General features: G+C 42.2%; 1 protein-coding gene across 1 annotated transcript in view; it reads right to left on the bottom strand.

The window, feature by feature from the left end:
* LOC120514914 (ICOS ligand-like) overlaps positions 1-21,013 on the bottom strand; it is a 68,683-nt gene extending 47,670 nt beyond the window's left edge. Inside the window, exons 1-2 of the mRNA XM_039735555.1 lie at positions 20,885-21,013; positions 12,073-12,116 (exon numbers count right to left, since the gene is read on the bottom strand). Coding sequence (XP_039591489.1) covers positions 12,073-12,116; positions 20,885-20,907 — 67 coding nt within the window. The 5' untranslated portion in view covers positions 20,908-21,013. The remainder of the gene's footprint in view (positions 1-12,072; positions 12,117-20,884) is intronic.
* Positions 21,014-27,923: the final 6,910 nt, after the last annotated feature.

The following is a 27,923-nucleotide window of genomic DNA, read 5'->3' as shown; positions in this document are numbered from 1 at the left end:
ATGCCCAGAGACCTTCTTCCAACAGCAATTCCGGGTGTGGTGGAAGTGCTGCCAAACAGGGCTCAGTAAGAATCCAGGCACCCTTTGGTGGTGGCCACAGGCTCCAGCAGTGTTGAGCTTCCATGCTCTAAACCTTTGGCCCCGCTGTAAGCCAAGGGGGCGGCCCTTTATCTGTCCGGGGGAGAAAATGTTGTCAAGGTGTCCCGGAAGGGTAAGGGCCCCGGCCGTCCACCACAGCAGATCATTTTCAGCTTTATCTTGCCTTTAGGCCAATGACACTTCTCCTATTGTATCCTTAATTGGGTTAGTGGTGAGTGTAGTGGACTGAGTACTGCAATGTTTTATTCGCTAGCAGTTCAAATCGTTGGTAATGGATGATGCACCTGGGTGGGTGAAGAGCAAGGTTCCTTATCTAGATAGGAGGCTAGCCCATTGAAAGCTCAAGAGGAAAGATGGGATGCTCCCTACTCCAGCCAGGAAGATGCCAATTTGGAACTGGGTATGCTGATGTCCTGGCACTGTCTGACTTAGAAACAATACCCGGCCAGGAGGCCAATGTGTTTCTGGGCAGCGCTGGCTAAATGAAGACCCATAAGACATGCTGGGAACTTCAGTCCCATAGGGCAGCCTTGATGGGTTCCAGAGGAGTCACCAGAGGGTGATGTGAGGGTTTGTGATCATCACTTTCAGAGTCTCCTGAAGTGCTTCCATCAGGCTGTGCTCTGGTACTTGATAATCATACTGCTGAAACTGCTCAGTTATTCTGTGTATTTAACCAAATATGGGCGTTCAGAAATATTTTATGGTTAACCAATTTGATGATAATGTATTGCCGATGTGGATTTCTAAATGCAGTCTGCTTTTTCCAATGAAACAGCAACAACAAGGCACAATAGCTTATTTCCAAATCACTGACGTCCCAGTGAGAGGTCCTGGAAATCTACAAACCTCTAACTCAGTGTTTCCCAACCGCAGTCCTGTGCCCCCTCTCTGACTGCAGGTTTTTGTTCCAACCAGATTCCTAATCAGTGACAACACCTGATAGCGCTGATCTCATTTGATCTCAAACGGGTCTTGCTTTCTTATGGAAACAATAAAATGACTACTTTTGAGCAAAGCAAAAATGTTGTTGAATAGTTAGAACAGAGAACAACGGTGTCAGGAAAGGCCACTTGTGTTTAACTGCTTCACCTGCTGCTACAATAAGCTACCCAGCTTGTGATTAACGTCAGTAGCCAGTAGGGTTCAAGATGACCCGCTCTATAGTCAGGCAGCACTGTTAGATTTATAAATGAGAGTTTATTGCTTGCAATGTCAGGCAAAAAAAAAAAAAGGCTGAAACAATTATAAACTGGCCACAATGGTCAATGCCTTTTTTGAGAACATGTACAGGGTGAGGCAGAAAGGACGGACGTCTTTGAAATGGCTAGAACTCACCACTAGGTGGAGTGACAGATGTGCGGTGGGTGGCGTTAGGTTCGCGAAGTCTTAGCATTTTTTTTTTTATTTTCTTTTTAGTTGAAGCTATGGAGCCGTGGACGATAGAACACCGCGTTTTTGCGTACGACTGTTTTGTCAAGAACAACCAATCTATTACCGCAGTTCAACGTGAGTTTCGTTGCCATTTCAATATCCACAGAAATAAAGCTGTTCCCGCTCCTAACACTATCCTACGTTGGGTTAAAGCACTTAGTACACGAGGTACACTAATGAACAAAAGACCGCCGGGGGCTACACGAACGGCACGTACCCCTGAAAATGTGGAAAGCGTACGACTAGTCCTGCTGCGCAGTCCAAGTCGATCTGCTCTGAAGCATTCTGCTGAACTTGGCCTCAGTAATCGTTCGGTAAGGCGTATTTTGCATTTTAACCTGCATTTCCATCCCTACAAATTGTCAATTGTTATTTCAATATGAACTCAAATCTTTCAATAATTTTCTTTGTAAGAAAAAATTAACAATTTTGTGATTTTGCAAAAAACGTCCGTCCTTTCGGCCTCACCCTGTATGACACATCTTGTACATTTATATCTTGTATAGCCCAAAATCACATGAGTAATGCCTGAATGGTCTTTAACAGGCCCCGATTTTTGACAGACCTCCAGTCTTGACACTCTAAAAAGACAAGGAAAAAAAAAAAAACAAAACCAGCACAGCAGTTCATAAAGCCAGATAAAGTCACACTCAGTCATCATTCTGCTCTTCTCCATTTGTCAAATTGATCCTTTAACGTGATAGATTTTTACTCAGTGGTAAGCTTCCTTTATTATGTCATTACCATTTCAAGTGTTACTCTGTACACAGTTTACTAGGCTTTTTTATTTTTCTGGTTAAAGGCTATTATGTCTCAACCACACTGACTGTTTAGAAATTTCTTTTCACATGTTCAGTTCAGAGTATGGAGGACTTTGACATGTAGACCCACTAAGAATGAGGACTGCTCCCCTGCTCCTGTTTGTTTAAATGCAACGTATTTACTTTTTAATTTTTCAATCATCCTTTATGAGCACATATACAGAACACAGTGCACAAATGAAAAGAAACTCAGTATGTGGCTAACAGATAACTGGCAGTTCTTGAACTTAAAAGCACAATAAGCAACACTGCAAGATAATTCTACTAATAACCTACAAAGCTTTAAACAGACTTACACAAGAATACATCGGTAACCTCCTATAGCAGGGGTCACCAAGTCCGGTCTGTGACGATGTGGGTTCTGGCTCCACACTCCCTTTGCTGTTGGAAGCACTTGAACCCAACACCGTCGATAATGTTACCGAGTGAGCTAGGCAGTGGAGGCAAATAATTCCAGCAAGGGGAAGGTAAAAAGTGCAAAACAGTGCTTTTATTAAAAACCAACAACAGTGTTCAAATAAATAGTGCAGTTCTTCACAGTTCATTAAATAAATAACCCATAAAAAGAACACGTGGAGGTTAAAAATCAATAAATAGAAAAAAAACACATCCTTAAAAACGAGAGGTTAAAATCTTCTTTTAGGAAGCAGTCTTAAAAACCAACAACAACTCCGGTGCTCTTCTGTTAGCGTCTCACCTGCTTATCCCGTTTGGGCCAAGCAGCAGGCAAGACGCTCTCTGCAGCTGCCCTCCTACAACACACCCGAGACTGGAGACCTCCCGATCCCTGGCTTCGGTCTGGTACTCATCCCAGACCCCGAGACTTGATTACCCCAATAGCCAGGACGCTCATATTGGGGACTCCACCACCAAGCCTCCCGACTTCCGCTGCCTTTCCACGGCCTTCTGCGGCTCGTCGCTTTCCTCTAGGCACTCCCGCTACCTGCTCACTCAGCGGGAGCAACCTCAACTCAAACGTCTGGGTGTTGGCCTAACACCCAGCTTCCATACAGCTGCCCACGAGCGCTCGATCGCGCGCTCACCAGACGCACACACCGCCTGTCCGTCTCTCTTGCACCGCATGCTTCCTCGCTCCCTGTAACCTCCGTCCTCTTTCCTCATCTCCTCTCTCCATTTTTCTACCGCGAACGTTTCTTTTCTCTCCCCACAACCGACTCGCGCTTCTTTTTAAAACGTGAGGGGCCATTACAGCTGTAGCATTAGCCACGGGAGCAATCACGAATGTGGGCAGTTCCTCACCTGTGCACACGGTGAGAAACGCCCACATCGACGACTGCCCCGCGGCTCGCTAACAACCCCCCTCACGAAGCCGCCTCGGGTGCGGTGATTATCTATTTAAAATGAATGGCCTTTTGCTCAACGAGCTGTGGACCCATAACACCACACGGTCCTGGAGGACCACAGTGGCTGCAGGTTTTTATTCTAACCCTTTTTTTAATGACTGTCCTGTTTGTGCTGCTAATTAACTTTTTGTGAATTCATTGTAATTGACTTGCTTTTCTTCATTTCTTTCCATAATTGGCCCCCAAACAGGAATGAAATGTGAAGTGAGTGAGCCAACAGAAGACCAACTAACTCGGTCAGGGCCTCAAACAATTGCTTAATGAGGTACAAATTCTTGTCATTAAACTAACTTCTTCTTTTTTTGGCTGTTCCCGCTGGGGGTTGCCAAAGCCAGTTCTTTAATTTTGTGGCTTGTTGCTGCTCTCACTGTGCAATAGCAGACATTTCTGAAATTGTTGATTTTCTCTTTTCTAAGAGCTCCGTTAAAATGTTTTGTGGACGTGAGCAGACCAACATTCCTGAGACATGAGGGTTTTCATCTTTCTTTAATTTTCAGATATTGTATGATGGACACCAGTTGTTTTGGCTCATTTTGTATCTCATTATTGTTTGGCTGCTAATTAAGGAAAAAAGAAACAATTAAGGGGTCAGAGTCTTTAAGGGCAAGTAAATTAAATAAATTCAAAAGAAGTTAACTAGCAGCAAAAACTTTAGGTGGTCAATTGCAAGTTGTCCTTCCCTTTGACTCTCCTCTGAAGAGTGACAGACAGCATGGGATCCTCAAAGCAACTCTCCAAAGATCTGAAAACAAAGATTGTTCAGTCTCCTGGTTTAGGGGAAGGCTACAAAACGCCATCTCAGAGGTTTAAACTGTCAGTTTAAATCAGGAAATGGAAGGCCACAGGCACAGTTGCTGTGAAACCCAGCAGGTCTGGCATGCCAAAAAAAAAATTACAAGAACGGCATATGCAGAGGATTGTGAGAATGGTTACAGACAACCCACAGATCACCTCCAAAGACCTGCGAGAACATCTCGCTGCAGATGGTGTATCTTTACATCGTTCTACAATTCAGCGCAATTTGCACAAAGAACATCTGTATGGCAGGGAAAGAAGAAAGAAAGAAGAAAGAAGCCCTTTCTGCACTCACGCCACAAACAGAGTCGCTTGTTGTATGCCAATGCTCATTTAGACAAGTCAGATTCATTTGGGAACAAAGTGCTTTGGACTGATGAGACAAAAATTGAGTTATCTGGTCAGAACAAAAAGCAATTTGCATGGCAGAAGAAGAACACTGCATTCCAAGAAAAACACCTGCTACCACCTGTCAGATTTGGTGGATGTCCCATCATGCTGTGGGGCTGTGTGGCTAGTTCAGGGACTGGGGCCCTTGTTAAAGTCGAGGGTCGGATGAATTCAACCCAATATCAACAAATTCTTCAGGATCAGTCACAAAGATGAAGTTACGCAGGGGTTGGATATTCCAACAAGACAATGACCCAAAACACAGTTCGAAATCTACAAAGGCATTCATGCAGAGGGAGAAGTACAATGATCTGGAATGGCCGTCACAGTCCCGACTTGAAGATCATCGAAAATCTATGGGATAATATGAAGCAGGCTGTCCATGCTCGGCAGCCATCAAATTTAACTCAACTGGAGAGATTTTGTATGAAGAAAGGTCAGAAATACCTCCATCCAGAATCCAGACACTCATCGAAGGCTACAGGAGGACAGCGTCTGGAGGCTCAAAGGAGCAAAAGGAGGCTCAACTAAGTATTGATGTCATATCTCTGTTGGGGTGCCCACATTTATGCACGTGTCTAATTTTGTTATGATGCTTATTGCATATTTTCTGTTAATCCAATAAACTTAATGTCACTGCTGAAATCCTACTGTTTCCATAAGGCATGCTGTATATTAAAAAGAAGTTGCTACTTTGAAAGCTCAGCCAATGAGAAACAAAAATCCAAAGAATTAAGAGAGGATCACAAACTTTTTTATATGACTGTACAAACATACATACATACATAAACTGTTCTGAACACACATCAGAATGACTACAAAGCAAGAAAATTAAAAAGACATCTTTAGACTTGGTAGTCCCAGTGAGGTGCTAAGCAGGCATATTGCTGTTGGTATAAAGAACACCCAGTCGCATTTCCTGACCCTCTTCTGCTGAATGACTAGTTACCTGAAAGTCCTCAGTGTTGATGTGTCACAAAGAGGATATTCAGCGTTGTTCATAAAGGTACTCAGTTTTGTCTTCATTCTCTCCTTTGCTGTGACTTCCAGGGCGTCCAGAGTGTATCCTTTAAACAAGCCTGCCCTTTTAATCATCTTGTTGATTTGGTGGGCTTCTCTTGAAGTGATGTTACCAGCCCAGCACACCACACCGGTCATCACAGAGTTATAGAAGATGTAAAGGACGTCACTTCCCACATTAAACAAACACAGTCTCCTTAGGAAAAGGTCTACTCTGCCGTTTCTTCTGTTACTCCTTTGTATTATGAGAGACTAGTCCAACCTGTCGTTAATGCGGATGCGGACCACCTCTATATTTACTCCGTGATTGGACATAGCGACTCTTTGGTTTGGCGAAAGTCAATTAACAGTTCCATGGTTTTGCTGAGGGCGGCACGGTGGCGCAGTGGTAGCGCTGCTGCCTCTTAGTTAGGAGACCTGGGTTCGTTTCCCGCGTCCTCCCTGTGCGGAGTTTGCATGTTCTCCCCGTGTCTGTGTGGGTTTCCTCCGGGCGCTCTGGTTTCCTCCCACAATCCAAAGACATGCAGGTTAGGTGGATTGGCGATTCTAAATTGGCCTTGGTGTGTTTGTGTGTGTCCTGTGGTGGGTTGGCACCCTGCCCAGGATTGGTTCCTGCCTTGTTGGCTGGGATTGGCTCCAGCAGACCCCCGTGACCCTGTATTCGGATTCAGCGGGTTAGAAAATGGATGGATGGTTTTGCTGATGTTAAGCTGCAGACCATTCTGTTTACATCAAGGAACAAAGTTCTCCCCCTGATTCCTCTCCTCTGCCTCACCCCCCTTATCAATAAACCCCATAAATGCAGAATCATTTGAGAATTTCTCCAAGTGACCCGACCTGCTGTTCTATTTCTAGTCAGAGATGTACAGAGTGAAGAGTAAAGCAGACAGGCCTGTTCATGTGGTGCTCCAGTGTTGCTCACACAGTCCTTGTGTCTCACACTTGGTGGTCTGCCTGACAGATAGGCCGTTATCAGGACTCCACAGGCTCATCCGCCTGCAGACCTCTCGGAGTTTGCCTCTTAACAGGGATGGTGCTGAATGTACTGTATAACAGAGACTTTGGCAACATCCACATTACAGCATTTTCATTTTAAAATGGCGTTTTTAAATTAAAATGGTCTCCATCCACACAAGAGGTTTCAAGTCTTACGAAAGTATAAAAACACCAAAAATGCAAATGACATAGACATTAGCCTACGTTGGGCATGCGTGCATCAGTGGAAACATAAAGTGCCCTCCTTGAAGGGATGGTAACATAGCTATGGGACTTATCACAAAATTGTAGACACAAGTAAATTATTTGCCTTTTGTGGATATACTCAGCATTATAATTTTACAAAATGCAATTTAAGTGATACAGGTAAGCAACATAGCAAGCATCACAGAAAGCAACTCCATTATGTCCGCCATGTTGGAATATGGTTTTCTTCTATGAAGGATGTCCAATTAGGAACACTCTATTAAACACGATTCAAACAGGGAAGGGCCATGCAATAAGCAGTCACCAATTAGAGCATGATTAGTGTTAAGATTGTTTTAATATTATACACCTTTGACCAACCACACCACAACAGCAAGCTGGCATTTTCAGCCATATGCAGCTCTGGAGGGCACTTCAAAAGTCTGCATATTCAGGGGTTAAAATCACTAGGGTAGTAGGGACAAAAGGCTAAAACTGATACTAATATTTAAAACAAAAATGTAGTAATGTGGATATAGCCCAAGCCCTTTCAAGACCACCTGTTTGTTTACTGTGCAAACAGAAATGCAGAAGATCCTCAGATGGTTATCTACTCTTGTATCATATTTTAGATTTATAAATTATTCACAGGCAGTTACAGTGCATGACATTTTATCGGAGATCATTAAAATTCAAGGGCTCCTCCAGGTTACATTCAGCATGCTTTACAGTTTCAACTCCATACTAGTGTCCTGCTCCGTTATAAATAATGCAGATGACACTGTGGTGACAGAACGCATACCTACCTGGGAAGGATGAAAACTGGGACTTCAATCAAGTGAGATGTATAGAAGGTTGGTGAAAACTAAAGAAATGACATTTAACTTTAAGGTGTCTAAATCCGTAGGTTTGCCTCTCACCATCGTGAGAAAGGGGGATGAAGTAGGCAATATGATCATTTGTTTTATTGGCTTTATGTAATATTCTAATTTTCTGAGATACTGAAGTTTTCATTACCTGTAGGCCATAATCAGCAGAATGAAAAGAAAGAAACGCTTGAAATTTATCACTCTGTGTGTAATGAATCTATCTTATATATAAACGTCTGCTGGTGGAAGTGTGTGTGTCTGTCCGGCCGGGACGTGAAAGGTGGAATCGGGCTAAGTGCTCCACCACCGAGGAAACAGAAAACTTGCTTAGCCGCTAATAACACAAGCGATGCCAGCACGTCAAAAAAATGAAACCTCAAAGTCTCTTAGCTGCTAACATCAGCAAAATGGTATCCCTTTTACTTTTCCTCCTGCCACAAACGCACAAACGATGCGAGCACATCAGCAAAATGAATCCTCCAAGGAGAGAGAGAGAGAGAGATGCCCAGAGTAGTTCCTTTCAACTATCGGACATCTCTTGCATTTCACTTTTTTTTCTGTCAATTTCAATGGTTTCTAGGATCCCAGGCTTACATTGCTAGTATAATATATGAGTTTCACTTTTGGAATTGAATTACTAAAATAAATTAACTTTTCGATGATATTGTAATTTTACTTGCACCTGTAGTGTTGTGCCAATGATACTCAGCTGAACCCGTCATTCCATCCAGAGGATGATACGGTCTCAGGTGGAACCTCGTCTCATCTCTCGGATATATCAACTTGGAACCTGGCGAAGACGAAGCTCCTAGTTATCCCAACCAGCCCGTCTACTCAACACCCTATCACTGTTCAGCGCATTGACACCCGCCAAGTCAGCATGCAGCCTTAGGGTGGTGATTTGTTGTGTTCACATGATCACAGACAGATGGGAAATCCCGAGTTTGAGTTGGAAATACCACATGAATGCTCAACAAACTTGGAATAGCAAGTTCGGTTTGTTTTGTCAGAATTGTCCGAGTTGGGACGTAATGCTGACATTTGACCTTAGTCAATTGTTTAAAATAAAACATAACCTGCTCAACCCGAAATGACATTTTTTTGGTCAAAATATATTTGGAGTGAAGCAACAAATCAACAGCAACCTCACATTTTTTTCCACATAGTCCAACTACATGAATGCACCAAAGTGAGAAGATGAGACGTCACACCTTGGAGCTCTGAATAGTCCAAAAGCATGTAAAGACAGCAATTGATGACCAGCGGTTCTTCGCTGATCATGTGACAGCCATCTCCCATTCATAGAGATTCTGTTTGGATAACATCCACAAGATCAGACCTTATCTGACACGGCCTCTGGCTCAGGTTTTGGTCCTGTCTTGTGTGGACTACTGCAAATCTGTCAGCAGGCCACTGCAGAAGATTCAAAATGCAGAGGGATGTTTGGTATTCAACAAGCCATGGAAGACACTACTACTTACTACCCTCTTCAGATCACTATATCGGCTTCCTGTAGCAGCACATATTAAATTCAAATCCTTGAATAATTGAATGCGATTGGGATGCTGTGCCCATGGAGTCATATAAGAACGGGCCAGCACAGAAGGAAGAGGGGAAAAAAAAAAAGAAGAAAAGGAAAGGGAAAAGGCTTGGAGTGCGAGAGCGTGGCATTGGGGCAAAAGAAAGAGGACGACCAAGTGCCAGTCAGCATGAATGAATGAATGAATGACAGAAGTCAGTGAGATTCTATGTGCCACCTTGTAAGATGCTAGCAATGCATTGCTTGGTATTGATGTCTGTTTATGAACGTTCTGGTAAAGTAGTCACGAGATTTACTAACCACGCTGGGATGACTGATTTCTAAATGGCGTTTCAACTTATTTGGTAGCATGCCCTCTGGTGCCAAAACTTTCATACACAGTACACACTGCAGCTTCTCATCACCACTCACCTCTGTCAACATAAAACCAAAGTCCTAATAACTGTCATTCTATTTTCAATATTTGTGCTTTTTCACACTCTGGTTGACGGTGTGCCCTCTTTATTTTCACCCTCACAACGCTTATTACTGTTTAGTAAAAAACCATTCCATTTGTAAAAATACATACGAGAAGAAATACTTCAAAAACTTCACTCGACTTAATCACAATATGCAATTGATACAATCTCTGAAAACTAATTCAACACTAAGACTGCGAGAAACTGACAGCTATTTATATACGAACAAAGTACTGAGAAAGTTCGACAAACTAGTAAAACAATCGAGAAACTTAATTATTGTAGAGCGCCATCTAGAAACTATTGGTAGAGGCTCCCGCAAACAGTTACTACTACACAAGTTACTGGTTTGCATCAGGTCCACCAGATGTCGTGACCTAATACATTGAATTAAAAATGGAAATAAAATTACTTTGGGAACCACTGTTTGCCTGTCTGTTCTGGATGCTCCCAAGAAGGTAACATTCATGCTATCTTGTGTAAATGTGACAAAATAAAAACCCTAAATACACCGTCTTCTTGAATAAAGGTAATTCTCAAACTTACAACTCAACAAGAATGAAAATTGGAATAAAGTGATTAAAAATTACCGTATATACTCGTGTATAAATTGGGTCTTGAAACCCGAAAAATCGATCATAAAATCAGACCCCGACTTATAACATAAGTAACATGATAATTATAATTGAATACTAACCCTCACCTATTCTGTTTCTTTTCTCGGTACCCAAATGTGGCCATTGGTGCCACGGCCCACCTGCCAAGTTGTTTGCCTGCCTATGGTAAAGTCATCCCTGATGGAGGATCACAGGAATCATGGGAAAGAGGGGTCCTTTCATCGAACAACGTTTCAGCCGTGGCATGGCCAAATGGGGAGGCAGCTAGATGGATGAGGTCTCCAGGACTCTAAAAATATCCAAACCTAATTATGTCATATCATCTACTGTTAAACCGTACTTCTAAAATTTTTATTATTATGCTGTCTTAAGGAATTGTTCTGTTGTGTATATTGTATTGTATTGACCCCCTACTTTTGACACCCACTGCACGCCCAACCTACCTGGAAAGGGGTCTCTCTTTGAACTGCCTTTCCCGAGGTTTCTTCCATTTTTCCCTACAAGGTTTTTATTGGGAGTTTTTCCTTGTCTTCTCAGAGAGTCAAGGCTGGGGGGCTGTCAAAAGGCAGGGCCTGTTAAAGCCCATTGCGGCACTTCCTGTGTGATTTTGGGCTATACAAAAATAAACTGTATTGTAATGTATTGTATACGCCTGTTTAAAAATGTGATGCTTACATTTTTTTCTTTTTTTACATCTTCTTGCCTCCTCCAATCTCGCATCAGTTTCTCAGATACATCGAATTTTGTTGCAGCAGCGCAGTTACCAATTTCTTTACAATACAATACAATACAGTTTATTTTTGTATAGCCCAAAATCACACAGGAAGTGCCGCAATGGGCACTTTCACTACTTCAACGAAGTTTAATTTAAAACCAGCTTCGTATTTTCTTCTGATCGAATGATCCATCGTAGATAAGGGATGTTATTAAGATAAAGGTGTATGAGGGTGTGAGACACAAAAAAGATTGGGTATTACCGTGTGGTCGTGTAAGCACAATAGAGGGAGAGACAGGTTAGGAGCACATACTGATACAAGCGCATTGTCGCACCCACACAAGAAAAAAAAAGGCTGTGTGCTCCATGGTCACTCTCTCAGGTTGGTGTTAGCATATCATAATCTCTTCAATCAACAGCGTGAGTTTTTTGCATTTGATTTACACGACCGACATTATAAAATACGAGAAAATAAGGTCCACGACATTATAAAATATACGGTAAAAGCAACACCTGACTAATCCACAGGAGAACTTATCCACGAGTATATATGGTAATGCATTGCAGTACAGACTACACATTTAAGAACCTCTTAGGTTTTCCTTTCAATTAAACAGAAAATGAAACTGCAAAGTTAATCGTCATTAATGTGTTATTTTTAACACACAGGTGCAATCAAAATTTGAGGGGATTTTTATTTTTATTGCTACATGCAAAAACAAAAATCACCCAAGCATTCAAAGAAATAAAAAGTAATAGAACACTTACCTCTGCATTCACTGGGCAAAAACAATATAAAGAAAAATCCCAATCTGCAGGAAACATAAAAAAACAGTACGGGGTTAGAGAAAGTAAGAGAAGGGGGATAAACTGGAAATTGGTGTCTGTAATTGTACTGCAGGGAGGCAAGTTTCCTCCAAAACATTACACCTCAAACCTGAACTTTATTGTCCAGCAATATAATTGCTAGGAATTTCCCTTAGATTTATATCTATAGGTGACAAAAAACAATTACAGTTAACAACATTAAATACACTCCAATAGTAATACATGCTAATACATTGCACAAAACATGACATAAAACAATATGACAATACCGAATTGCACTTCTTGCTAGGGACGTCACGATACCAGAATTCAATGGTTTTTTATTAAAATACTTCTGTTATTCAAATATGAGACACCACTTGAACTTTGTGTTGCAAACAGGGAAACTCCACAAGCGTATGTTCGGGGATTTCAGCATATGACTTAAAAAGAATGTTATCATCGATGCACTGTTTAATCTCACTATGTGCACATTCTAATCTTATTCTCGGGCATTTTCTTTACAGTACCTGAAAAATTCTGCTGAAAATCAACATTAAAAATTAGAAACTGAAGTATTGTTACACAGTGTCTGTACTCTAATTTCTGAATTACCACATTCCTTTCAGATCTGATTTGTCAGAGAAGCACTCTGTTAGAGTGTAACACTTGCCATTTTAAGATTATTTGCGTTATTAGCAGGTTAAAAACTTATTAAATTTAGTCATTTACTAACCCGTTCATTCCTGAACAGGGTTGTGTTGTAGGGTGCTGGAGAGAGCTAGCTGGCAAAGGGCACAAGGCAGGAACGAACCCTGGACAGGGAACCAGTCCATCCACAGGGCAGGCCCCCACACACACACCAACACACTATGAACAATGTAGTATCGCCAATCCACCTAACCTGCATGTCTCTGGAGTGTGAGAGCAAACCCACACAGACACAGGGAGAACATGCAGACTCCGCACAGGTAGGACCCTGCGCACAACCCTTAGTTTCCTTACTGCGAGGCAACAGCACTACCACCACACTACTTCCTAGAGTGTAATATTTTACGGAGGAGTCAAATTTTAAATCTCTCAAATTCCCGGTGCTTGAACTGTCCAAAGCTTTTCTTAACATATTTGTCCCCAATTCAAGGCTTCTTCTGTGAAATCAGAGTTGTCAGTTTCACATTGATCCATTGTTCAGGAATACTTGTAAAAAAGTTATTCTGCATTTAAAGTATCTTATAGGAGTGTTTGGACTTTATTGCTTGGCATGTGTATACTGTAGATCCAGAATTAGAAAATGAACTGGACTGACATCTCTTGTAGTCAATTTACCATAACACAAGCATTTGTTTTACATTCGCCAATGTAACAGACGTGTTTTTACTGCATGCAGGAGTTATACTCGGGAACATTATGTCAGTCATTTGTTTTGTGAAGGTGAACTAAATTTATCATTTAAGCTTTGTATTTGCCTGCATTTGTGCATCGCTGCAATACTGTTGTGATCACAAAGTATATATTGTGAAAGGCGCTTTATAGGCGCCCGACCCGACACAGACAGACACCAGAGGCATATGTAAAATAAAACACAAAGATTAACTTTCTTCAGCTGAGGTCCACATCTTCCTTGTGTCCCTCAGCCCTCACACAGTCCTCAAAACACACCACAATAAAGCAAAACACCACACTGTTTCTTCCTTCACTCCTCCAAGGCAGCTTTGTCGTCCTCCTCCTCCCAACTCTGGCGCCTTGATTAGAGGGTGCAGGCTTCTTTTACAGCCCACCCAGAAGTGTTTCCAGTGGTAATTAGCCTAATCAGGCTGCACTTCCGCATCACATCCGCACAGCTGCATCACAGCCCAGACGGGCTCATTAAATCATTCAGCTCCCCTTGGTGTGGTAGCCAAGGAACCCAAAAGGCGTGAGCTCCAAAGTCCCATGCCTGTGGCCCCCAATACAACCCAGGGGGGCTGCCACCAAGTGTTTCGGGGAACGTAGTGTGGATCCCATGGCTACTTCCCCGGCTCTAGTGCCAAAGGGGCATCTCGGCCGGGCCTGGGTCCCGGCTGTCCGCCACAATATCATATTACTAAAAAGATGTGATTTGTGCTTTGAAGCATTGAAACACTACATTGATTTTATTTTGGTACTACCGAATGTAGCTCATTTCATCATTGATGTACAAAAGTCAAACAGCCCTTTGTTTGAAACTTGCCTTGATTTTTCACTTGCTACATCAGTTTTTACCCATACCAGTGGCACAGTTTCTGCCCACATCCCACAGTCCTGTATGAATAATTGCAGATGCGTGCAAATGCTTGGATGAACAGCTGAATATATGTAATCAGAGAATGATTTAAAAGTTTCAGTTCCTTTATTATATTAAAAAGAGATTATTTAAGTCATCTACAAGATTATATTTGCTCTAGGGAACTGCTCTGATGTAGTTTTAGGGATGTGTGGCGTCATGGGATACAAGACCAATCCCCCAAACCCCATGCAGGCTTTGTGTTAAAGACATTGTGTCATGTAGCACCAAAAAAAGAGTAAGTGGAGATGAAGTTGGAAGAATGGAGAAGGGCTTTGGAAGAAAGAGGATTAGAAATAATCAGGAAGAAAACGACAGAATAACTGACCAGGAGTCAGAATTTAGCCTGTAGGGAGAGCTAACAAAAAGAGTGGAGAAGTTTAAATATCAAGGATCAGTGGTAGGCAGAGATAGAGAACTGGAAGCAGAGATAACCCAGAGAGTGCAGTGCACATTGAACAACTGGAAGAAGAAGGAATCAGGAGTATTGTGTGATTGAAGAATTAAGGCAAAGGTTAAAAAGTAAGGATTTTAAGACAGTGACAAAACAAGCGATGATGTATGGAGCCGAGACGTGGGCATCAAAGCGATCACAGGAGGAAAAGTTGGATGTGGCAGAAATGAGAATGTGGAGATGGATGTGAGGAGTTATAAAAAATGGCAAAATAAGAAATGAGACAATCAGAGGTACAACAAAAGTGGAAGTGAAATCTAAGAAAGGTCAGGAAATTAGACAGACAGAAATTCACATAATCCAGCAGCAGCATACTAATAAAAACAATATTAATTAAAGAGCAATAAAAGCGCAGTGCAAGTTAAAAAAAATGCAAGGTGGAGAGTGTGAGGCAGGTATAACAGTCAATAACTTTGTGTAGTGTTAACGTTTACCCCACCCCGGGTGGAATTGAAGAGTCGCATAGTGTGGGGTCTCCTCAGTCTGTCAGTGGAGCAGGACGGTGACAGCAGTCTGTCGCTGAAGCTGCTCCTCTGTCTAGAGATGATCCTGTTCAGTGGATGCAGTGGATTCTCCATGTCTGCTCAGCGCCCGTTGCTCTGCCACGGATGTCAAACTGTCCAGCTTAATTCCTACAATACAGCCTGCCTTTCTCACCAGTTTGTCCAGGTGTGAGGTGTCCCTCTTCTTTATGCTGCCTCCCCAGCACACCACCGTGTAGAAGAGGGCGCTCGCCACCACCGTCTGATAGAACATCTGTAGCATCTTATTGCAGATGTTGAAGGACACCAGCCTTCTAAGGAAGTATAGTTGGCTGTTATAAAGTACTTTGAATAAAGGAGAAAAACAGTTTTGTGTTCATTGTTCTTTGTAGAACTGTAACTATGTTACATAGCGGTGTCCTGGGTGATCCCTCTGCCATGAAGTGGCCAATACTGTACTGTGGCCTGCTGTCATTCACAGTGTATGGACCTCTTTGTACTAGTTTCATTTTAGTAGAGGAGTATAGTTTGTCTTGAGGTGCAGGGACAACAACCTACAACTCCATATAAGCAACACAAAAGAACTGCTGATGGATATCAGGCATGCCAAGGAGCCTGGGTCAAAATATTGATTTTCCAATTAATCATTATTTTTTGTATAAACAATTTGATATCAATTCTTAAATACTCAAGATCAGTCTCTCTGTGAACCTCTATTCTGATTAATTACTATACATAGATATTTGCTTATCTTTGTTTATGGAATCCGATCAAGCAGATGTTGCTAATGAGCATGTTAGGGCTTTCTAAGGGAAAAGCACATTATTACCTCGCATAAAATGGTGTGTCCTCCTCAAATGAAAGCAGTGCCTGCACTTAAATCAGATGTCTGGACTTACTAGGGATTCAAACATTTTGTCGGTAAAGAACAACAGGAAAAAAGCAAAGCCATATGTAAACTGTGCAACGCAGAAGTTAAGTATTGTAACAATACAAATTTGAGAAATCATTTATCTTATCCCAGTGTCACCCATAAACGTTTTCTTAGTTGACGCTGGGATGCCCGAAGAACGGAGGGACCGGAGGGCAAGTGTATTTTTAAGAATGTTTCTCTCCCAGACTAGCTGGCTCGCAGATGGTCCACAAGTCATAAGCATAGAAGCTCAACCCTGTCGGGTCCCATGGCCACATCCAGGGGGCGGATGGACATTTTCAGGGCGTGTGGCTGGAAGAATCTCGTTGGGCACCTGGAGTCTTTCCGGATGCCCTATAAAGGGAGCCAGTCTCCACCACTCAATGGCCAGAGCAAGCATGAAGAGGGCAAAGCCTGAGGAGTGGAGGCGGAAGAACTGGAGGCAGAGAGAGGACTGTGTTGTGCTGTCTTGGTGATTTTTGCACAGAACTGAAAATAAACCGTATGCTGGGAGTTGAACGTGTCTCCTGCCTGTCTGTGTCAGGTTAGGGCAGCTGTATGCACCCGGGCATCAGAACATCCAAAAGAGTACAGCCTAAGCAATCTATACTGGAGATGGCTTTTAGCTCAAAGCTTCCGTTTAATTCACCTCGTGCCCCGAAAAAAATAACAGAATCTGTAACAGTTTTTATCTGTAAAGATATAAGCCCCTACACCGCTTGTAAGAGAGGTATCAATTATAAAGAGACATGGATCACATTTAAAGGTGCACCTCCCAGCATGCATGAGAGTGTATACGAGCGTATTATGGGATGTTAAAAAAGCGAAGGAGGTGCACGTGTGCCGCAATAGTCAATTCCACATAGAGAAGCATTTGTTTGTTATAAGTAAGAATCAGCAGTGTCTCAAATTAAGATAAGTGTGCGTTGTTGGCCAGAGACCACAAATACACCTAACCCTATTCGAATACAGGTGTATATATTCGGAGTTCAATTTCAATCTAAGCTGCTGTGTGGAATTCTCTGCATCATTTACCAGTGTCCTGTAGTGATGGGAAGTTCGGATCATTTTAGCGACTCGGACCTTTGAGTCTCGTTCAGCAAAATGAACAAATCTTTTTTCGAGTCATTTCATTCAATTCTCTTTCCGGCTCAGACTGCATAGGTTAAGCTAATGGGGCTGTCACGTGATGAACGAACGACTCGATAAACCGAAGACTCGAAACAGGTGAATCAATTCCAATACAGAAACTATAGGAAGTTGCGTAAATGCACATGCGTAACTGAACAAATCACTCCCACGAGATGACGCGTTCTTCCCGAGTCACATTAAAGATTTGTTCAAAATGAACGAATCGTTTAAGAACGACCCATCACTAGTGTCCTGATCGACTCTCAGGAGTGAACACTATAAGTCCTGAACACACTACAGATAAAGTGGTCCTTTGCTACACCGCTGTTGAAAATGATGGTGATACAGGTTTTGAAACTGCAGTATGCAATACCAACCATAAAGCAAATGAATTAAGTTATTGTAGATAGGCTTTATGAAGCTCTTAAGGAAAGCATTTCCATGTCTCTTAGGACAGCAGAGAGAGCAGCCCTAACAGGAAACAGATGGACATCCAGGGTAGCAGATTCCTACATGACAATCACATCTCACTATATCAAAAATGACTGAGCACCCATGGCAGATGTGTTGCAGACGAGCCCTGAATACAAGTCACTGCCTCGCTGCCTATACTAGTATGCAGAGCTGCCGAGATGGCTGGCTGTTGTACCAAAACCCCTTCTAGCACTTCCAGGGCACTGTTCCATCACGTGACCACATCAGTCACAAGTTTGTGTGTGGCAAGTTCTCATTAAGCACACGGCTAGCTGTGCTACAGTGGAAAAAGTTTGCAACGTGCCTTTCCTGGCCGAGCAAGCGGTTTTCAGAGTAGCCTATGATACCAAAGTGAGTTTGGGTGCAAAGCAGCTGAAGTGTGAAGTAGCTCCATAAGCTGCACTGCAAAGATCATATCAGCGACAACGTCAGTCACGTTCTTTGTCTTTTATGCTCCATTCATTCAACCCTACTGTCAACAAGCATTAGTTCTAGATCAGGGGTGTCCAACACGTCGCTCGTGAGCTACCAGTAGCTCGCAACCCCTTTCCAAGTAGCTCGCCAAAAGGTTAATGAATCCCACATAAATTTGAAAATTGATTAGTCAAATTAGGGGTGGGCGATAATTCCAAAAAATCATATCATGATCCACAATCTGAACTGCAATCTCTCTATTTTCAATGTGGCATACACTTAAGAGAATATCCATCCATTTTCTAACCCGCTGAATCCGAACACAGGGTCACGGGGGTCTGCTGGAGCCAATCCCAGCCAACACAGGGCACAAGGCAGGAACCAATCCTGGGCAGGGTGCCAACCCACCGCAGGACACACACAAACACACCAAGCACACACTAGGGCCAATTTAGAATCGCCAATCCACCTAACCTGCATGTCTTTGGACTGTGGGAGGAAACCGGAGCGCCCGGAGGAAACCCACGCAGACACGGGGAGAACATGCAAACTCCACGCAGGGAGGACCCGGGAAGCGAACCCGGGTCTCCTAACTGCCAGGTAGCAGCGCTACCACTGCGCCACCGTGCCGCCCCTTAAGAGAATATCCGGACTCAAACTCATCAAGACCTAAGTAACACTTTATTTTAAATATCAAACAAAGTTGAATTCAATTGTTCTCTCGTTCGTTAGCTAAGCGGAGTTAAGGAACACACCCCGAAGCTGGTAAGTGAGCCAAACCCCCACGGCCCGCTGCGTGGATCTCGGATTTGCACAAATAAACCGGTACCGCAAGCAAAATGAGAGAAGTCGCAAAATCAACCCGAATGTTCAAGCAAATTATAGAAAAAACCAGATCTACATCCATTAAGTAGTTCTCCAGTGAAAAGTGGACAGACAGACAGAGAGACATTGGATTTTCTATATTATATATTAGTAAACCTTCAAAATAATGTGCAGTTAAAGTCTCAACGGCATTTCTGGAGCTTAGTAGAGCCAGATAACTAGAAGAATCTTCAACAAACAGCTCTAAAAACGTCTGCTTTGTTTGGGTCTCCATACCTCTGTGAGTCTGACGTGAATGTCATGAAATCAAAGTTGCAGAAGAAGATGGACAGATGAACATTTAAATGACTAAATAAGAGTGAACCTCAGTGGCTCCACTCCACCGTACACCTCAGTGCCAGTCATCTGACTAACTAAACAACACATCACACATGCAACTGGGCATGTGAATAAAGTGACACAGTGACATGTGACAAAATGACAAATGAATAAGTCAGATCTGTGGATTTGGAATTGCATTGTTTTGTTTTCACAGCTTTCATGTTTTAATTCAATAGTGTAGAAAATGCATACCGACATACAAAATGCACTTGCAGGTGAACTAAATATTTTTTGTGATGTTTTAATGTAAAACGTGAGTTGTGGACACCAACATTTTGGTAAATGTTCAGGCAACACAAGCTTATTCAGTTTGTTTGGGTTGAAATAAGCTATGAGAAGAAACGTTAGAAAACATGAGGAGCTCTCAGCCTTTTTCATTTTGTAAAAGAAGTTCTCAGGGGGGAAAAAAAGTTGGAGACCCCTGGTGTAGATCCTTGTTTTAAAATGCCTCCTTTCTGTCTGAATAGGAATGGATTAACTTGACTGCTACATTTGACCAACTAAAGATACGGTATGTTTAACCTGTAGAATTACAATAGGAAGACTTGTGTCTTTCTATATCTTTAATTAGACTAATTCAAAATTAGTTTAAATATCCACTGGTGGAAAAAAACTTGGCTAACAGTTTTGTTGAAGGGTGTCTGCATTGGAGATTCAAAACAAATGAATAAATTGCTGAAATTGATGCAGTAAGGGGGTGCGAGAGGGTGCTAGAAGGTTGTGTTTGCGGTAACGATTCTTCAAATAAAACTTTTGTGAGACTTTACTACGTGTGTGTTTTTTTTTTCCTTCTTCTCTTTTCGAGCCTGACACGGAGGTCGCTGCAATATGTTATGATTTCACTATGAAGACACTCTTCAAATAAAGTGTCACTGAAATTTGTCGCATTACAATGTTCTCTAATTCTAATTCAATTCTCTAATCTATCTGTTCTGAATTGCAGTAGTTTTAAGACTGCGTGTTCAAATCTTCTTGTATTTAAGTAGCGGTGGCGGCTAAGGGACTCGCTCTGCACCAGCTCGGTGAGCTTTAGGGGGGAAAAAAAATCAACTTCTTCTCGCGATGGACTGAAGAAGCTTTAATACCTGTAGAACAAAACATTGCCCATCTATAGGAGCTCAATTCTGATTGTCTCACAGGCAATCCGCATAACCCGCCAGGACGTTTAGAAGGTAACGAACGTAGTTGCCTCTAATTGACCTGTATTCGTTAATTCAAATATAAAGCATTGGTACATCGCTTAATTCAGAGGACTAATTTTCTATAACGGCTGGAGTTTATATATATTTACACAATATGCAGAAAATCTCTCAGTCCAAGACGAACACTAGGATGCCGCATTACGTTATCTAATCCGTTAAAAATAAATACATACATAAAATATGTAGGAAACTTACCTGTGAAGTGCCAGTGTGACCATTTTTAGAATTTACACACCAAAAGAAAAGAAAAATCCGAGCGTGTCGACCTTTTGAAGCGAAGCGTCAAAGCTTGTAAGAAGCATCCACTTGCAAATCCACAGCACCATAAATTACCGCAGTTAAACGGAAGTGATGTCACCTTCGACTTTGTAAAATTACGTTTGGAAGGTTTCGGCAGGTCTCGGCAAAGCCCGGAAAGTAACGTCGGGTCAAGGACCCGTTCAGAAATTAAGCGATAAAAATGAGCAGGAAAAAAAGTACATCAAACCAAATAATATGCATCATTGTGAAGTTCAGAGAGTTTCTGCCATCACGTCGTGTCACACATGAAACTAAACAATACGGATCGTTTCTGTGAAATATTAATATTAATATTGACATTTACGTTGTGTTCGGGTCTGTGGGAACCATTTAACATGTCGACAAAATTAAAATCATCAAGATTTGTGATCATTGAAAATAGTTTTTGTTTACATTCATGAAACGAAATTTACAATATAATTACAATGTTTGCACCACGTTAGAGTTTAGTAAAACGTTAATAATATAAAAGTGATTACGTTTCTTAAAATATACTATGCATGTGTGCAATATTGTTCTAAATCAATTTAGAATGAACATTTAAGCCAATCTAATTTTTCTAAACATTAAAGTGAAGAAAACGGCAATACATATTCTACACTGAATTATGTTATACTGTATATTAATTGCCTTATATAGAACTGCTCTAGTTTTTGTCACTTATTATTATAAACGATGGGCCATCAAAAGAAAAAAAAAAGAAAAATACTAATAAGAACACAATTTATTTATATAGAACCCTTTCTATGCCCAAAATTTAGAAAGAACAACAAGACCGATATAACATTGGCTACAAATAATATCTTCACTAAATAAAGATAAATACAGGACATACAGAACATTCAAATAGAATAAAAGACAATAATTCAGACTAAATACAATTTATAATACTACAAAAAAAAATCTTGAACAAATAACATAAATTGTGATAAAAATTCAAACCCCAAGTACCTGGACAGATAAAGATGGTAAACTGAAAGAAGGGGCAGAATGTCAGGTCTTTTTAATGTCCTCCTTAACAAATGAGTTAAAAACAAATGAATTTGTTTTGTCAGCTGATGTCATTAATTTTGGGAAGTCATTCCAGAGTCATGGCGCTATATACAGCTGAAGGCCCTGCTGTCACCCACAGAGTGCAGGTTAGTGGGGGGCACAGAATGAGAGGACCTTAGTGGGCAGGTCAAGAACAGAATCTGATATTTAATCCTGTAAGACACAGGGAGCAGTGAAGGTGCAGCAGGATGGCTGTGATGTGCTCGTTGTTCCTAGTCTATGTCAGGACTGTTGCAGTTGAGTTTTGAATCATCTGGAGCTGTGATATAAGATTATATTATTATAAAATTAAGATAACTTAATTATTGCATTATAAATTAAGGCATGAGGGTTGCCCTGGACATGACATAAGCTACATAGTGTCTGACAATGGGTCCAAGGATTTCATCCCAATACCTAATGGCAGTCAAAGTGCCGTTGTCTAGCCTGTAGAGGTCTGTCATCCCTCCATGGATATGCCTCCCCAGATATACCATCACTGATCCACCACCAAATCGCTCATGCAGAACGATGTCACAGGCAGCATAACCTTCAACACGACTTCTCCAGACCCTTACACGTCTGTCACATGTGCTCAGGGTGAACCTGCTCTCATCTGTGAAAAGCACAGGGTGCCAGTGGTGGACCTGCCAATTCTGGTATTCTATGGCAAATGCCAATCAAGCTCCACTGGGCCCACTAGAAAACATCGGGCCCTCATGCCACCCTCATGAAGTCTGTTTCTTTTTGTCAGAGGTCGGAGACATTCACACCAGTGGCCTGCTGGAGGTCATTTTGTAGGCTCTGCCAGTGCTCATCCTGTTCCTCTGGTCGTGCTGATGGGTTAAGGACCTTCTCTGGCCCTGTCCAGCTCTCCTAGAGTAACTGCCTGTCTCCTGGAATCTCCTCAATGCCCTTGAGACTGTGCTGGGAGACACAGCAAACCTTCTGGCAATGGCATGTGGTATTGATGTAACGTCCGGGAGAAGTTGGACTACCTGTGCCACCTCTGTAGAGTCCAGGTATTGCCTCAGGCTACCAGTAGTGACACGGACCATTGCCAGATGCAAAACGAGTGATAAAACAGATGAGAAGAGAAAAATGTCAGTGGCCTCCCTCCACCTGTTAAACCATTCACTCCTGTTTTGGGGGTCGTCTCTGTCATTGTTGCCCCTCTAGTGCACCAAAGCAGCTGAAACTGATGAACAAGCCCCACTGCTACTTCACTGACCTGATCAATAGCCCACAAGTGTCATTGACTTGATGTTATAATCGGATTAAAAAGGGTTCCTTTAATTCTTTTGAGCAGTGTATTTTAATGTAATATTGTGGTTTTATAAATCACAATACATATGGACTTGGCGCCGCAGATGTCAGCCTCAGTACCGCGCTCCCTAGTGCTGTCCCCCTCTGATCACATACAGAAGAGAGGAACTCTTACACATCGGTCAATTCACTTGTGAATTTTTTTCACTATCTTTCACCCAAACAGAGTGCTTTACAGAACTTTTAGTCAGAGGAGCAGCTGCTCTTTACGGAATTAGCAGGAGATGCCGACAAGGGATGTGAGCCAGAGCGCTTGTTAAACTGCGCCAGCGGGGATTTCGAACTGCACTCCCTTCAATATACCTGGCGAACGTCCGCTCTTTGGCCAACAAGTTGGACGAACTGCTACTGTTAAACAGAAGAAAAACAGACTTTTCTAGATCTGCCATCCTGTGCTTCACCGAAACTTGGATTGGTGAGCACATCCCCGATAGCGCATTATACCTGCCGAGCTTCCAACTTCTCCATGCGGACCGCGTCATGTTGCTCTCGGGGAAAACGAAAGGAGTCGGAATCTTTATACTGTAAACGAAGCGGTGTACAGATGTCACAGTGCTAATTAAAACATGTAGTCCTTATTTAGAGTCTATTTTCATTGACTGTAAACCGTTCTATTCACCGCAGGAGTTTTCCTCGTTTATTCTGGTCGGTGTTTACATTTCACCTCAGGCCTGTGTTAGTGAAGCATTAAAACACCTGGCTGACCAGATAACTAACATGGAGCACAAACACCCGGACTCCCTGCTCGTTGTTCTTGGTGATTTTAAAAGAGCAAACCACAGGCAAGAACTGCCAAAATTCAGACAGCATATTAAGTGTCCTACCAGGGTCCAAAACATACTGGACCACTGTTACACTACATTAAAAGATGCTTATCGCTCTGTCCCTTATGCTGCAACTGGGACTCTCAGACCACTGTTTGGTTCATCTTCTCCCGACTTACAAGCAGAACCTGAGATCTGCAGCCTGTTTTTCAAAACGGTGAAGAGATGGACCAACTAGGCAAAGCTGAAACTACAAGCCTGCTTTGACTGTACTGACTGGAGTGTTTTTGAGTCTGCAGCGACAGACCTGGACGAGCTTACTGACACTGTGACATCCTACGTCATTTTTTGTGAGGATATGTGTGGGCCCAGGAAAACTTTTCGCACATACAACAACAACAAACCCTGGTTTACTGCAAAACTTAGGCAGCTTTGTCGGGCTAAGGAGAAGGCCTACAGAAGTGGGGACAGAATCCTGTATAATCAGGCCAGTCCATTGACAAAGGAGATCAGAGTAGCAAAGAGGTGATACACTGAAAAGCTGGAAAATAGGTTTCCAGCCAACGACCCTGCATCAGTGTGGAGAGATCTGAAAGACATCACCAACTACAGGAAACCATCCCCCCATACTGAAGAGAACCATCAACTGGCCAACGAGCTGAATTTGTTCTACTGCAGGTTTGATAATCCCTCTTTCACATCTCTCACTCTCGCCGATCACAATACACTCCCTGCACCCACTACCATGCATCTGCCACTCCAAAACTGACATTATACCTGCATTCAGAATCTGTGAAGGGGATGTAAGTCAGCTCTTCAGGAGACAGAAGATCAAGAAGGCACCAGGTCCAGATGGTGTGTCACCCTCCTGTCTCAAAGTCTGTGCTGACCATCTGGCCCCCATATTTACACAGATCTTCAATAGATCCCTGGAGTTATGTGAAGTTCCTGCCTTAAGTGTTCCACAATTATCCCGGTTCCCAAGAAAACTTCCATCGCCGGGTTAAATGACTACAGGCCTGTCGTCCTGACATCTATGGTCATGAAATCCTTTGAAAGACTGGTGTTGACCTACCTGAAGGATATTACAGGCGCCCTGCTTGACCCCCCCTACAGTTTGCTTACCGAGCAAACAGGTCAGTGGATGATGCAATCAACATGGGACTGCACTACATTCTACAACATCTCAACTCTCCAGGGACATATGCTAGGATGCTGTTTGTGGACTTCAGCTCAGCGTTCAATACTATCATTCCAGAAGTCCTCCACACCAAACTCACTTGGCTCATTGTACCAGCTCCCATCTGCCAGTGGATCACAAACTTCCTGACAGATAGGAAGCAGCAAGTGAGACTGGGAAATATCATATACAGTACACAAACAGTCAGCACTGGTGTCCCCCATGGATGTGTCCTCTACCCTCTGCTCTTCTCCCTCTACACAAATGACTGCACCTCAAGAGACCCGTCTGTTAAACTCCTGAAGTTTGCAGATGATATGACAGTCATTGGCCTCATCAAGGACAGTGACGAGTCTGTATACAGACAAGAGGTCAAACACCTGGCCTTCTGGTGCGGTCAAAACAACCTGGAGCTGAACAAGCTTAAAACTGTGGAGATGACAGTGGACTTCAGAAGGAGCCCCCCAGTGTTGCCCCCTCTCACACTACTCAACAGCATTGTGTCTGCTGCGGAAAACTTTAGGTTTCTGGGATCCATAATTTCCCAGGACCTGACGTGGGCATCAAACATAGGGACAATACAATACAATACAATACAGTTTATTTTTGTATAGCCCAAAATCACACAGGAAGTGCCGCAATGGGCTTTAACAGGCCCTGCCTCTTGACAGCCCCTCAGCCTTGACTCTCTAAGAAGACAAGGAAAAACTCCCAAAAAACCTTGTAGGGAAAAATAGAATAAACCTTGGGAAAGGCAGTTCAAAGAGAGACCCCTTTCCAGGTAGGTTGGGCGTGCAGTGGGTGTCAAAAGAAGGGGGTCAATACAATACACAGAACAGAACAAATCCTCAATATAGCATAAAAAAATTTTTTAGAAGTACGGAGCAGAATTTAACAGTAGATGATATCACAGAATAAGATTTGGATATTTTTAGAGTCCTGGAGACCTCATCCATCAAGCTGCCACCCCGGTTTGGCCATTCCACGGCTGAAACAGTGCTGGGCCAGCCATTCCAATGAAAGGACCCCTCTACCCCATGATTCCTGCGATCGTCCATCAGGGATGACTTTACCATAGGCAGGCAAAACAACTTGGCAGGTCGGCCGTGGCACCAAGTGCCACATTTGAGTACCGAGAAGAGAAACAGAATAGGTGAGGGTTAGTATTTAATTCTAACTATCATGTTACTTATATTTTAGTGCTAATGACTAACAACAGAGATGCATTCTGTACAGTTAATCAGCAGCTCTAGTCAGGGTGTGCTAAACTGAAGTAGTGAGTCTTCAGCCGGGATTTAAAGAGACAATTGTCAAAAAGGCCCAGCAGAGGTTGTACTTCCTGCTTCAGCTCAGAAAGTTCAACCTGCCTCAGGAGCTGCTCATCCAATTTTACTCTGCAGTAATCCAGTCTGTTCTCTGTTCAGCTATCACAGTCTGGTTTGGTTCAGCCACAAAAGAGGACAGGAACAGATTACAATAGACAGTCAGGATTGCAGAAAAAATCATTGGTGCTGATCTGCCCTCCATTCAGGACTTATATAGATCTCGAGTCACAACCTTTTTCAATTACTTCCCTTTTGTAGGCGCTACAGAGCACTGTACGCCAAAACTACCAGGCATATGAACAGTTTCTTCCCTCAGGCCATCACTCTCATGAACACTTACTGTAAGTCAATCTCACAGCATCAGGGACAATACTAGATAAAACCGGAGTCCAATTCCTTGTATGTGTATATATACTTGGCCAATAAAAGCTGATTCTGATTCTGATTCTACACACATTACTGAAATACACTAAATGATAGTTTAGATAGCCCCACACTTCAGTCCTTCACAAATGCAGTAGTTTACGAACATCGTATTTTAATTTCTCTTTGAGAAGCATGAAAAATAATTGTGTTGAATCTCAATTTATGATTACATTTTTGCTACGTATGTACTACTATAACAGTATCACCTCCAGGCAGAGGAGCAGCTTCAGCGGCAGACTGCTGTCACCGTCCTGCTCCACTGACAGACTGAGGAGAACCCCACACTTATGCGACTCTTCAATTCCACCTGGGGGGTAAACGTTAACATTATACAAAGGTATTGTTTGTTTTTACCTGCATTTTTATTATTATTTAATTTTTATTTAATATTGTTTTTTATCAGTATGCTGCTGCTGGATTATGTGAATTTCCCCTTGGATTAATAAAGTATCTATCTATCTATCTATCTATCTATCTATCTATCTATCTATCTATCTATCTATCTATCTATCTATCTATCTATCAATCAATCAATTGCGGTTACTGCATACTTTTCAAATTGCCTTAACATTTTCATTCACTCTCATTTCACATCGCCTTAACCTGTAGACACTGTCTAAGTGAAGATCACGTCTTCTTATCTATCTATCTATCTATCTATCTATCTATCTATCTATCTATCTATCTATCTATCTATCTATCTATCTATCTATCTATCTATCTATCTACTGAGGGACTTTTTTTTTTTAATCAGATGGTCACTTTATTTTAATAAGCAATGTAAATAACCTGTTTACTCTTCACCCTCAGATCACATTCTATGTGTTTATCAAGCAGAACTGAATATTCTCATTTTCTACACAATACTGTAATAACTGTAC

Source organism: Polypterus senegalus, chromosome 1 (genome assembly GCF_016835505.1).
Source record: "Polypterus senegalus isolate Bchr_013 chromosome 1, ASM1683550v1, whole genome shotgun sequence".
Classification (NCBI taxonomy): domain Eukaryota; kingdom Metazoa; phylum Chordata; class Cladistia; order Polypteriformes; family Polypteridae; genus Polypterus; species Polypterus senegalus.
Note: the sequence above shows the minus strand (reverse complement) of the source record. Positions and strands in the feature narration are given on the sequence as shown.